Source organism: Aethina tumida, chromosome 1 (assembly GCF_024364675.1).
Source record: "Aethina tumida isolate Nest 87 chromosome 1, icAetTumi1.1, whole genome shotgun sequence".
Taxonomy (NCBI): Eukaryota; Metazoa; Arthropoda; class Insecta; order Coleoptera; family Nitidulidae; genus Aethina; species Aethina tumida.
This window is the reverse complement of record NC_065435.1, coordinates 61168181-61180981: the sequence shown is the minus strand read 5'-3', so window position 1 is coordinate 61180981 and position 12801 is coordinate 61168181. Positions and strand designations below refer to the sequence as shown.

The window sequence follows — 12801 nt, the reverse complement described above, 5'->3', positions numbered from 1 at the left end:
TAATTCATATCATGATAAGTTTTCCGGAATGATATATGGCTGGAGGACCTCGTGCAGTTTACATTATATTTATCAAAATGGCTGTCAACCCGAATTTTAGGCTGGCACAAAGATGCCGCCGCCGGTTCGGGACCACGATACGTTTGAATTAATATGATGGATGTTCTGAACAAACGTTTAAAGGTGAATTGTTGGCGGGGATTTTACATGGACAAGTCTAGACAATCGAATGCGTAAGTTATGAAATCCAGTAATTATTATTATTGTAATAAAAACCAGTTAACATCACATTCATAATTTTACATGACATAGTGACAAGAATAGGAATTACCATATGATGTCTGTAATTATTTTTTTTTTAAATTTGTTCTTATACATCTAGTTAGCTATTAAATATCACATGTTTTAGGCAATTTATTATAATTTTTTAATAGCTTCTTACTCAAGAAAATCCGCAGTTTACTTTAAAACAAGACCATACAAAACATATCAATATTATGCAGCTGCCAACAGAATGGTTTCTAATGTTAAGCAGCTCAATTAAATTATGCGTTGAGGCTTTTGTAATTCAGACAAGTCAAATATTAAACGTAAATATTAATGTTTAACAAGCGTTAAAGTTTGTAGAGAAGTTTCTACGGGAACTTTAACTGGCTATTGTCTAGTTTAACAATAAATTAAAAGGAATCAAGGCAAAACCGACAATATGTCGATATTAATTTGGAATTAGTTTGATATCATTACCAGGGTATTAATCTAATTAATTACTTTATTATGCACTTCTCAGCAGACATGTAGAATATCGACAATAAACTTGTCTATCATTCAGAATAAATGAAATATGATCCAGATTTATGTTCTAATTATTTATCGAATCAACAAAGAGTCTGTTCAATTTTTTTTTGAATTTTTTTAAAATCTGATCTAATTTTAAAACTGCAACTTAACACGAGCTGTATTGTATACCCACTTCCATTATCATCAATTTAAATTAGGTGTCTGAATTATGAGACTTCAACCATTAAACAACGTCAAAAAATTATTTGTCTAGTTGTAGTGGTGACAAAAGTTTTCTATTTAAATCTGACAATACATCAAAGTAGTCTAGTTTTAGCTAATATACGTCTTTTGAAGTAGATAATTTGAATTTCCTACATTAATTAATTAATTAAAATTAAAAATATGTTCAATATTCTTTATTTGCAATATTTGCAGCTCTAGACGGTCATTATATTATATTAAATATTCCATTTCCTGAAATTTTTTATTAAAAAAAAAGAAACGCATTTTATGGATTTAAACACATTTTATTCGATTCATTCTTAATTTATTTGTTGCTTAGCACCGTAAAATGCCCCAAAGAAGATTTTTTTCCGAAAGTTTTGCTCCTATAATTGCAAGTTTGATTTATGACAATCTGAGCCAACAAGTCTCTTAAATGTATAATGTTTTACAAAGGGCCCATTATCGTCAAACTGGAAATGCCAATACACTAGATGGTGGTTGTCGACAATGAACTACGGCCAGAAGACAGGGTCGTTTCTGATTATTACTGCTAGTATAGAAACTGCACATTCATTGTAAGGCTGTCTACCATCAGAAGAAGGTTGCATGAAGCTGGTCTTAAAGTCAGAAGACGTTTTCGACACCCTCTATCCCATCGGGTAGAACCGGGTTGCCCGCAAGGCATGGGCCAACTATTACCACTTATGGACTGCAGCCGAATAGAATAATTATATCTGCACAAAAACTTCGAAGTATTGATTTTGCAGGTGGTTCTGTAACGGTGTGAGATGGTATTTCTTTAAAGACACTTACGGAATTGCTCATATTAAACCGAGAAACTAAGAATGTTTCGCGATATTATAAATTGGTTATTCAACTAATGTTTATTCAATTTTTTCAAGAATTTGAATCTGATTTTACAAAAATCGTGATATTACTCGAAAGTAGTGGCACATCCACTCATCAGATTAATCATATTGAACAGGTATAAGGCCGTCTTCAAAGACAAAGAAACCACCAGCCTCATTATTTGGAGGAGCTTACTAATGCTCTTACAGAAGAATGGCGAGCTATGGATCAAGAATATATTCACTCATTTTTAGTATGCCAATGAAAATAGAAGCTGTTCATAGAGCACAGTTAATTAGGTTATTTATGTTAATATTCTGTATTTTTTTTTAATTTTAATTAATTTTGTTTTATTAATTTCTCAAAGAATTTGCTGATATTCTGTTGAAGTTCTGTTATTGATGTAATTTTCTTTAATTTATTTATGTAGCACATTATATTGTTTTTTAAAACTTATTTAAATAATATATTTGTTACAATATAATGATATTGGTACTCACTTAATCTCGCAACACAATCATAGAGAGTTTGGGCTAGAAAAAAACTATTTTAGTTTATAGAAAAGTAAAAACAATTTTAAGAAAATTGAAATCGAAAATGGATTGATCGAAAATATGTGTTTTCAAATTAACTCTTCGATTCATTCTGTTTATTTTAATTCTGAAAATTTATATGTGGAAAATGGAATTGGGAAAACTTTAACTTAAAGAGGAAAATTCTTTTGCAATTTTTCAATACGACACACAGCTTTTAAATTATCCTTGTTTTTCAAAGAATTCTTATGGTAACTTAAATAGTTGATGTGTTTTGTGTGCGACTGATGTAAAATATTGCGTTTACACAGTAATTTTAACTTCCGTTTCTTCATGTTTGTGCTGCAATTTCGACCTATGGCATTTGACAGCCATTTCCTATGTAAAATTGGGCGTTAAATCGGAAAATGAAATCGAAAGTAAAGAAAATAAAACAGTGTTCGATACATGATTTCCGTATTTTGCGTTCTGAGGTTTTACTCAATAACAAACGTTACAGATATACAAAGCTTTCATTTAATCTGGTTTTGTATTATAAGCAAGTTAGGTACTCAATTACAAAAATATCTACTTACTCAATTTTGGTTATCGTGCATAGTGTACACTTTTAATTTTAAAAAAATGCACCGCTCAAATTAGTCAATTCATTACTGGTAAAACAATACTTAAAATATTCTCTGTAGTTGCTGTTATCATTATAAATATTTGGTACGTTTTGTAATGTATTGATAGCATGGCATGTATACTAAAAAACTTTTAATAAAAATACAAATCAGCATTTTTGTGTATTAGAATCTATGAGTAGCCGCACGTAATATTTGACTCTGGTGAGGCACATCATATAGATAGATTTTTCAAATCACAAAACTCTTTTTATACCAAATACCTTCACTATCCTTTGAAATTAAAAGATATGCCCAACAAAATGATTTATTTATTACTGTTAGCCAATCAAATTTATCAACAAACATTTTGTCTTAGTAATTTAAACTGGAAATAAACATTTATTTAATAAAAAAATCACCGCTCATTTTTATTTCTTATGTTAATAAATTCTTTCGTGTTATTACTGATTGAGGCCATATCGTAATAAAAATGCAGTATTTAAAAACGTTTCCACAATTGAATCCACCAGACACACACACAACCAAGTAGTAGCAATGTCCGGGAACTTCGTTTGTATCGGTATTTAGAGTTATTTCATTGGTTGTAGGTACGCCTCAGCTCCCCCAAAATATTAATTGAAAATTAATATAAAACTGTTGTTGCTTGGTTAATTATCGGTTTTACAACATTTTACTTTCCTACCTTTGTTTAAAGATTAAGTTATATTCTATTTAAAGGAATAAAAACATAAAAAATCATTTTTTTAATATTAACTTATGTCAATAAAGTCACTTTCACAAGTGAGGTACTGTCTTACCTCCCCCATCTGAGTAGTCGCCATTGGAATTTATATACACCACATCATGATTGTCACTGTAAAATACTTACCTTACATATTCAATTTTTAGTTGTATTGAGTTTTGGCCTCATTGTCCCCTATAATTGAAACAGTTTTGAGCCGTGCATGTTGCTAGCGTAATTTTAGCATGCCGTTCCAATTTTATATAATTTCCGTCATAGTCAGTCAGCGTTTTCAGGTGAGCAGTTGAGTAGTGCATCTGGCTAAGTGTGTATCGAGCAAACTTCCAATATAATCATCTTCCCGCACCGTTATTGGATTTCCTTTGTGTCCCACAAAAAGATATAGACCGAATTAGGGGGTGTTGAAAGGATGCCGTAACATTTCGATGATAAAACTTTCATCGAGATGAAATTACAGATAAATGTTTAATGTCGGATGTTTACAAAGGGAATCGATAAAACGGGTAACAAGCAGTATTAACGCCCTGTTTAACGTAATGGAGTTGATTATAATGTGTTAATTTAAAATGTATTTGAGTTTTTGTCGATAAATGTTCAAGTAAAGCGAAAATGGAAAATTGCAAGGCTAGGGTTAGTCCCCGGATTACGTCGCTCATCCATCTCTTATACACGTTTTCAATCTAGAGGTAACATTATATATTTTTACTATTTGTAGTAATGCTTTATACTTTGTAGAAAGTGCTCGTATAAACCGACGCTCCAGACTGTGATATTGCTTCGACATTACTTGTGTAGTTTAATCTTCCCAAGTCTTATCTCACCATCTATACAATGACTCCTATTTAACTTACTTATAAAAGCGTCATCTTGCTATTTTTACAATGGATAACGTCCACAATTTTTCATTTAAAATATGTAATTCCACAGTTACTAATTGTTACAGATGTAGATTATTTTTATTTAAATGAAGTAAATGTTCAAATATTATGATTAATTCAACAGATTAATAAAATTAGATTGGGTTTTTCAGTGTTTAATTTTTTTTTTTTTGGTCTTCTTTTTATTGTCGGCGTCAATTAAATTTTTAATTATACTAATGGTTAATTGTTAATAATTATAATTTATTTATCAATTGTTTTTGACATTTCATCATTTTTGAAAATTAAATTTATATATTCTCTTTAATATAATTTATTTATTTTTATGAGTAATAGTTTATTAAAATTATTATAAGAATTTAATTTTAATTTTCTCCAATTTATTTTTTATTAATTAAATATCTTTCTAATTGTTTTCAGGTATTCGTTTATTTGACATTTGTATATATACAAAGACCATTGTATATCTCGGAATTTTATTATTCAAAATAAAATGTGTTTCCTTGTTAAAGAACCATAATTAAAAATTTATTTTTATATACAGTATATTTTTATTTAAGGTATTTTAATGTACAAACGAAACATCTTCTTTATAAAATACACCGTTAAAAAAATCCCTTTGTCTACCAAATAATAATCTTTAAAATAAAAGCTCAAAAACAACAAAGCTTTCCATAGAAAATTAAAACGTACGGAAAGAATAAGAATGTTTTTCACAATTTTCATATTAATTAGAATTGTTGACCTGCAAAAACTTTAAAAATCTATATCGGGGAAAGTAAACATCTCATTAAAATTCAAACTTTATTTACATTAATTATAAAATTTAAAATAAAATACAAATAAATATAAAAAAATCAAACATGAATACGTAAAATGTACATGGTATAAATTTCATAGAATCTATATATTTTTAAATGATGTCGTAACTCTTGAAAATACAGGTTCAATTCGATATCTGTGTAATTTAAATAAATGTCATGGATTTATTTACACTGGAGTACAGCTACAATTTTTTTATATTAAAAGAACTTTGATATGAGAGTAGAACAACAAATATATACATCTCTGGACTCTTTTTCTAGAACACCTAGATTTTAACAAAGTTTTAGTACAATGAGCAAAATTATTGACACAAATTGACTAACAACCAGTTTACTGGTCCTGTTGGGCCAGTGCAACATTTGATTTTTCACCAGTTGATTTTCATCAGTTATCGTAACAGTCCTTTTCACTGAAACAAGATGGTTTATACCATCAACCGAGGATACACATTCGATCTCCAACTTTTTTGAGGGTTGTTTGCCAGTAATCTTTTTATCCAAGGGCAAATTCAATTGGAGAATCCTATTCTGGAGGTTAACATGTTTGTTAGATTCAAAGAACTCAATTTTACTCGGCAACTCCTTAACATACTTTGGCAATACCTGCGTATAAGTTTATTAAAGAATAACAATAATTTTCGACCGATTACTTACTTCTTTACTATTGATCGTCCAGGTTAATTTAGGTTGGGGGTCGCCAAAATCGGATGTGCAAGACGAAAGTATCACCTCCCCGGTAAAATAACTATCCGACATGTCCTCTATACTGGGTAGACTCGCCGGCAAGGCTGGAAAACAAATTTCAGTCACGTGATAACAGAGTGAATGCACGCAATTGTTGCAAATCCTGCAAGCAGTAGTAATGAAGATGACATGTTGCGCCAAGATAGACACGACAAAATGAAATATCACCTTATTTATGAAGTTTCGGAATGAATAATCAGTTACGGTGGCAAAATGAGATATTTACACTGTTGGGTTATCCTGCTACAGTAACCGCATTTCACTGCGCTGAAAACTGACGTCGTTAATTTCGACTGGAAATTCCTGTGGATTTTTGGAATTTAATTTAAAGTTATTTAATATCTATGAGACAGGTTTGTACATGTGATAGTGAAGTGAATGCGATTATATTCTTTTAATGTGTTTTCATTCTAATACATGCAATTAATTAATATATTATTAACCGCAGTTTTAATTACCTTTTAAATATTAATACGGTTATTAACACAATTTTAACAATGTTTACTTTTCCAAAGTGGGAATTGACACGGGATATTTTCCGATATTAAATGTGATGAATTATTAAATTAGGCAAAGCTCTCTTTTGGAAAACAATTCGTGTGCAATTGGAAAGCCATTGAAATGTTAAAATTGTGTTTGTCCAACGCGCCGGAACCGAGTCAATATTGCACCCTGACTGTTTACGCTGCGAGTGACGGTACGAAATATAGAAATTTCACCATGTAAATTACGTTGTAAGCAGTTGACAAATAGAAGATCAAGTGAGTCTTAAATATTTATTATTCCTTAGTTAAATATTATTATATCAACATTGCACTTCGTTCATTCCGTTCACTCAGAATATTCATTAAATTTATTTGTCGTGAAAGGTCGGAATTAATTAATTCTAAAATTATTTTCGAACAAATAAAATGCCTTCATACTTTAAATACGAACTCGATGATGCCATTATTAAGAATCATACTTCTATTTTTAAAGGTTCAAATTAATTTTAAGTTTGTACATTTCGCAAATATTTCAAATAAAACTTATAATTTAGATCTATAAAATGAAACATTCTTTAATAATTACTTAAAACAGAAATGTGTACGAAAGTCAAGGTGTAACTCAAAATAAGTTAACTAAATTCACGAGTACCTTGTTGCAGACACTAGTTTGACGACGAGGTCGAAAAAACGCATCATGAAACTCTGTTTAAGAATTAACAACCAATTTCTACTCCCTTTTCTTAAAATCAAGCAGAGACATAATTTATCAAAAGTTGACCGACATGGTGCTATAGGGATGCTTCAGGTTGGCTCAAGCAAGTTGATGTGGCCGCTGCATTTAATATTGACCAATCCATAATGTGTAGACTCTATCAACAATTTCTAGAGACTGAACATGTGCGAGAGCGGCCTAGAGAAGGCCCACCAAAACTTACATCTGACCGATAAGACAGATTATTAATCAGAGAAGCGTTACCCAATAAGAAACTTTTCACTTCTCAGACAAAACCTGGTTTTGGCTACTGGACTAAATCAGTTAGGTGTGAGGAAAGAGAATTGTGGTATGAAGAGTGGAATAATGTGATGTTTACAGATGAAAGCAGATTTAGAGTATTTAGTGCACATTATGTGCAGGAAATATTTTTCTTGGAAGTAGCATGACGCTGAATCAAATTTCCGATTTTTAGACGACAACGTTAAGACTGCAGAGAGCTAGGGTTATCCTCAACCATATAGAAAATGCCGAAATTGAGCATCTGCCCTTACGAGCTTGATCTGAATTGTATAAAACGTGATTGGGATATGCCTGAAAAATCATTAATTGCTCATAAGCCCCGAGCTCATAGCGTCAGAGAATTAAGACAATTTCTTCCAGAATTATGGGACGCTTTGAATCAAAATCTTCTGGATGACCTGATAAAAAGTATGCCACGTAGGGTACAATCTGTAATAGGAAGCAGAGGCAAAATTGAACGTTATATTAAAAAATGGTGCATTTTTCATTTTATTATATATGTGGGAACAAAATTTTTTATTTATTTTGTAAAATAGATTTTAAGTTGCCTTTAGTTTAATTTCTTAATGACATTGATTTCTTTTATTACAATTCTGCTAGCACAATTTTAATTTTTAACAAATAAAATTCTAGTTTTAAAATAAGGCAATATACTTAACTTTTTGCAATCAATTTACAATATATTTATGTATTCAGTAATTTATTTTTTTTGTCTCAAAACGACTGTCAACAAATAAAATTATACATTTAGAATAAACCATGGAAGTAATCGAGTACTCATGATAAGTACCCTTTTAGTAATAAAACATTACTTAAAATATTTTTGTTTCAAGAAAACATATATTTTTAGCGATCAAAAACCCTGAATAATTATACATTTTCTTCAAACAATGATCACGAAAGCCTTAATCTTTACATTACTTTTGCTTTAGAAATATGAGATACGTAATTAATAAAAATGCAAGAGTACGCCAATGGATTATAAAATTCATGAAATTTAAGCGTTCTAAATTTATAACAAAAATCAATTTAATAAATTGCAAACTTTAAAATCGCGTAGTTCCCACTAGAACACTTTAGCTTAATCTTGTTTTGTGATTTTATCTGGTGGAGCGTTGTAAAGACCTTTTAGGAACTCCCTGTAGAGTTTACTTAGCAACGAACCGGTAAAAGAATAAAATAATTTTGTCGTCATCAAACTGTGTGATTTTGAGAGAAGATTTTTAAGTAATATTTTATAAAAACCAAACCTAATCTAAAGAAATTAGTATTTGAATTAGTATATTTTAACCACATACTCAATGTGATAAATTGACTATTTATGCAACAGTAAGTAAGTATATGGTTAAAATTTGTCGGATAAGTTCCGAAACACCCTGTATAGGAGGTTAAAAAGAAAGGTGTGCTAAAATTGAATTCGCCAGGCCAAAGCTTACATACAAATCAATCTGAACAATTTCGAACAGCTTTTATAGATGGATTGAATTATTTTTTATCTCGTTTCCTGTTGCTCTATTACATTTTAAATCGACTTCTTATGTATCAGTGAGTATGTGGTTAAAATTTTTCGGATAAGTTGTGAAACACCTCGTATAAATGATAAAATTAAATTGGGATATATAAAACTAAAACATGTATTCCCTTTGCTTTGCCAGATAAGTGGGTTATTACCTGCCACAGTAATATTATAAGTCCTCGAGGCCAATCTGAACGCCGGAGCCTCACTGGACACCTCACACCTGTACGACCCCGAACTGTAGGGCCGCTGCAACTCCTGCAACACCAGATAACAAGTATCCTTAATGCACTTGGATTTCCTTTTGTTAACGTTGACGCCCGGCACTGGGAAATCGACGTAGACGCTGGGACCAGTGGGAGCGTAACGATAGAATTCGTGATCGTCCTTGTACCACTTGACGGCGTAAAGTTCCTCGCCCCCCATGTCGAACTGGCAGTGGATCTGGAGATCGGACCGCGGATCCTGGACCACTGGTGCGGTCATGTTGGTGATTTTCAAGCATATTGCCAGATTAACTTAAACAAAGAATGTAGTTTAGATCTCGGATTCGCAATTTACCATAATCTGATTGTAGATTTATAACACTAGCTATTTCATACGGGTAAAAATGATGGATGATAATGAGTATAAATGTCAGTGAATCATACTATATTAAACATTAATTTATAATATTAAATATTGTTAAATTTTTTTGATAATTGACCCACAAATTTATTGGTTAGTAGACAGAAATACATTTTCATTAATTAATATAAAATTGATTATATAAAATAATTATTCACAAATTAAATAACACGACAAAATATTTATAAAATATGCATTTTATTAAGATGTCTCCCATGAATCATGAATATTTAGAAAATGGTGATTAATATTTAGGTCAGGTCATACTTAAAACTTGTATTAAAGTATTAAATATGCAAATTAACTAATAAATATTTAGAAATCCTTTTAAAAATTTTAATTCTCGACTGCACATATTATTTCTATAATTATTAAAGTTGAACAATAGAAACAAGAATTTAAAAAATATAAATTTATATATCTAATAAAATGTAAGTAACAAAGAGTAACACGATGAACATCTAATAAATTAAGTTACATGTTACTTAATTTTTTTTTAAATGTTTCACACATTCTTCAGGGTGAGATTTATGACTAAAACAAAATTTCTTATTTGAAATACGTCATGCTGGTAAATATTTAAGTAATTAAAATTAAAATTACTATTTTTTATTCACAAATATGGAACTCCCAATTTAATTTTCCAAATTTTAATATAATATTTGAATACTCTGTCATTTTTACCTTTCAAATAGACTACTAATTTAAAAAATAGTTAGTTGGTTTAATATAAACCTTGAAGTCTCGTTTAAAACAAAACAATATTACAAATCAGGATATGGTATCTATATAAACATGTTTATCTATTTATAAATGTTTATGTGGGAGTGATGGCAGAGCCAACTCACATTAAAAATAATAATTCTAGTAATTAACAATGATTTGGATATTCATAATTAACTATCAAGTAAATACCATTTTTAATATTACTTCAACGTGGGATGAAAGGAAAAATGTACTAATGTAAATTTATATTGACTTTTGTTTTCTTTTTAAGTCAAATATTTAAAATATTTATATTATTGTCATAATTTTTAAACATGCAGTCATTGTTTACATTTTAAATTACAAACAATCCCTACCTTTTTCATGATATACATAAATGTAAATTTTAGCTCTATTAATATTTGTGTTAATTATTGTTGATGCGTTACAAATCTAAATTTACTAATTATTTCTTAAATATTAAAAATTTTCATCGTAATCTTTAATTATTAATTAAGGGTTTAAAGTTCAGTGGATATTCGATCAAATATAAATCTGTCTCTTGTAATTACTGCCTTATTTTAAGAAGCCACGTGAGGTATTACAGTTCGTAAATGTTTTGGTTATTATTAACTCTTTAAATGATCGTGACACTGTAGAATATAATATAATATTTATTTATTTAAATAACAAGGTAACAACAGTAAATTTGAGTAAAACTCATGTACTTCCTTGAAAATAAATAAATTTTGTAAGAATGTATTGTAAAAATGGATGTTTTACCTTATTCTCAATTTTGTAAAAAATAAATATGCACCTACAAACACATCGTGTGAAGCATATGAATATGAACAATGGTTAAAAAGTAAAAGTGGGTCAAGTTGTTTTATAAAATTGGTAGCAACCAAAGACATAATTATTTTTAAATGTTTAACCGCCCTTCATTTTTTTAAAATACTGTATGTCGCGTAAGTTTTGAACGAAACCTTTTTTCATTCGACATCTAAAAGCACTGATTCTCCGCACTAGTGCACTGCAAGTGACGTCTATGGGATGCAGTAAGGGAAAACGCTAAGAAAAACGTCCAAAAGGCCTGATCCAATTTTGCACAATTTACGTTACAAGAGATATTTTTCAAATCCTCTGTAAAATATGTCATTGTATTTGAAATATTGTTTCCCAATATGTACATGCACGAATTTAACAACAATAAAAGTTCAATGAATAGGACAAAATTTAATTTTATTTATTCTATTAGCTTCAATAGTTAAAGTAAATTTCGTATAGATAGGTATATTAATATTATATAATGTATATATTCACATATATATGTTATTAGTTATATATTATTTTTATTATTTCTACCTTTTTATTTATATTAATTTTAATGTTTATTGAAATTTATGGCAATTTTTTTGTAAACGATGAATCAATAAATATAATTAAGTCAATCTCACTACTTTCATTAAGACCTAAAACTTTTTAAGATTTTATTTTCTTTCCAAAGACCAAAGGTGCTTTGGAAAATGGAATAACGAGTAAAACCATCGAAGAAATTAGAATAGAAATTGCCCAACTCAAAGAGCATAAAAACTTCCAAAGAATACTTAAGTTCTTGCTTGAACTTTAACAAAATTTAATAAAAAAACCTTATTAATAAAATTAGCACGGTCCATCAATTTTCAATTTCCGTACCCGGCGTTTAATTAGTTGCATTGCAAAATTAGCCAGCATTTATTACCTAGCGCTAGAACTCCGAGGACTTGAATATTTCGACTTCTCAAGAACATTGTAAACATAGCACTTAAACACCGCCAAAAATATTCAGTTAAAATTTCTTCGGTTCAATCACATTTTATTAAATTATTTCATAAAATAAACCAGACACAATTTATAGTACGTATCGGACGGCGTTAACGTTTCAGTACTCCTCTGTGAGCGTCGCGACGAAGTCGAATTGGTGGGCGTTTCTGGTCCACATCTAGTCCGGATCGGATGCGACGCACACAATATTCCGAACCGCACTGACACACCGAAGCGAAAATTTCGCCACTCGCCGCGCCCCCACGCTTGCTGGCGTTGGGGCAGTGCTACAGGGCCATCTCGTCAGCTTCTAAAGATCCGGGGGATAATCCACGAGTAAAATGTCTTAAAAAAACGAAGACATGGAAGTACAAAATCTATACAATTTTAATTAGCTTTAATTTCACGACTAAAATGTCTTAAAAACGAAGACTTGGAAGGATAAG

At 30.0% G+C, this 12801-nt stretch overlaps 1 protein-coding gene across 1 annotated transcript; it reads right to left on the bottom strand.

Moving 5' to 3' along the window:
* Positions 1-5493: 5493 nt before the first annotated feature.
* On the bottom strand, positions 5494-12546 carry LOC109597695 (uncharacterized). The gene is made up of 4 exons (XM_020013445.2): positions 12294-12546; positions 9376-9738; positions 6112-6245; positions 5494-6060 (listed from the first exon to the last, which is right to left on the bottom strand). Exons 1-4 carry the CDS (start codon positions 12349-12351, stop codon positions 5731-5733), a joined length of 885 nt encoding a protein of 294 aa, XP_019869004.1. The 5' UTR covers positions 12352-12546; the 3' UTR covers positions 5494-5730.
* Between the last annotated feature and the right edge of the window lie 255 nt (positions 12547-12801).

What these genes read in the sequence shown, in the direction of transcription:
- LOC109597695 (XM_020013445.2), bottom strand. Translation starts at nt 12,351, where the DNA reads ATGTTTACAATGTTCTTGAGAAGTCGAAATATTCAAGTCCTCGGAGTT. An exon ending in CCTCGGAGTTCTAGCGCTAG is followed by an intron (nt 9,739 to 12,293) that starts GTAATAAATGCT and finishes TCTTTGTTTAAG; the next exon opens with TTAATCTGGCAATATGCTTG. An exon ending in TTATAATATTACTGTGGCAG is followed by an intron (nt 6,246 to 9,375) that starts GTAATAACCCAC and finishes TTTGTTTTCCAG; the next exon opens with CCTTGCCGGCGAGTCTACCC.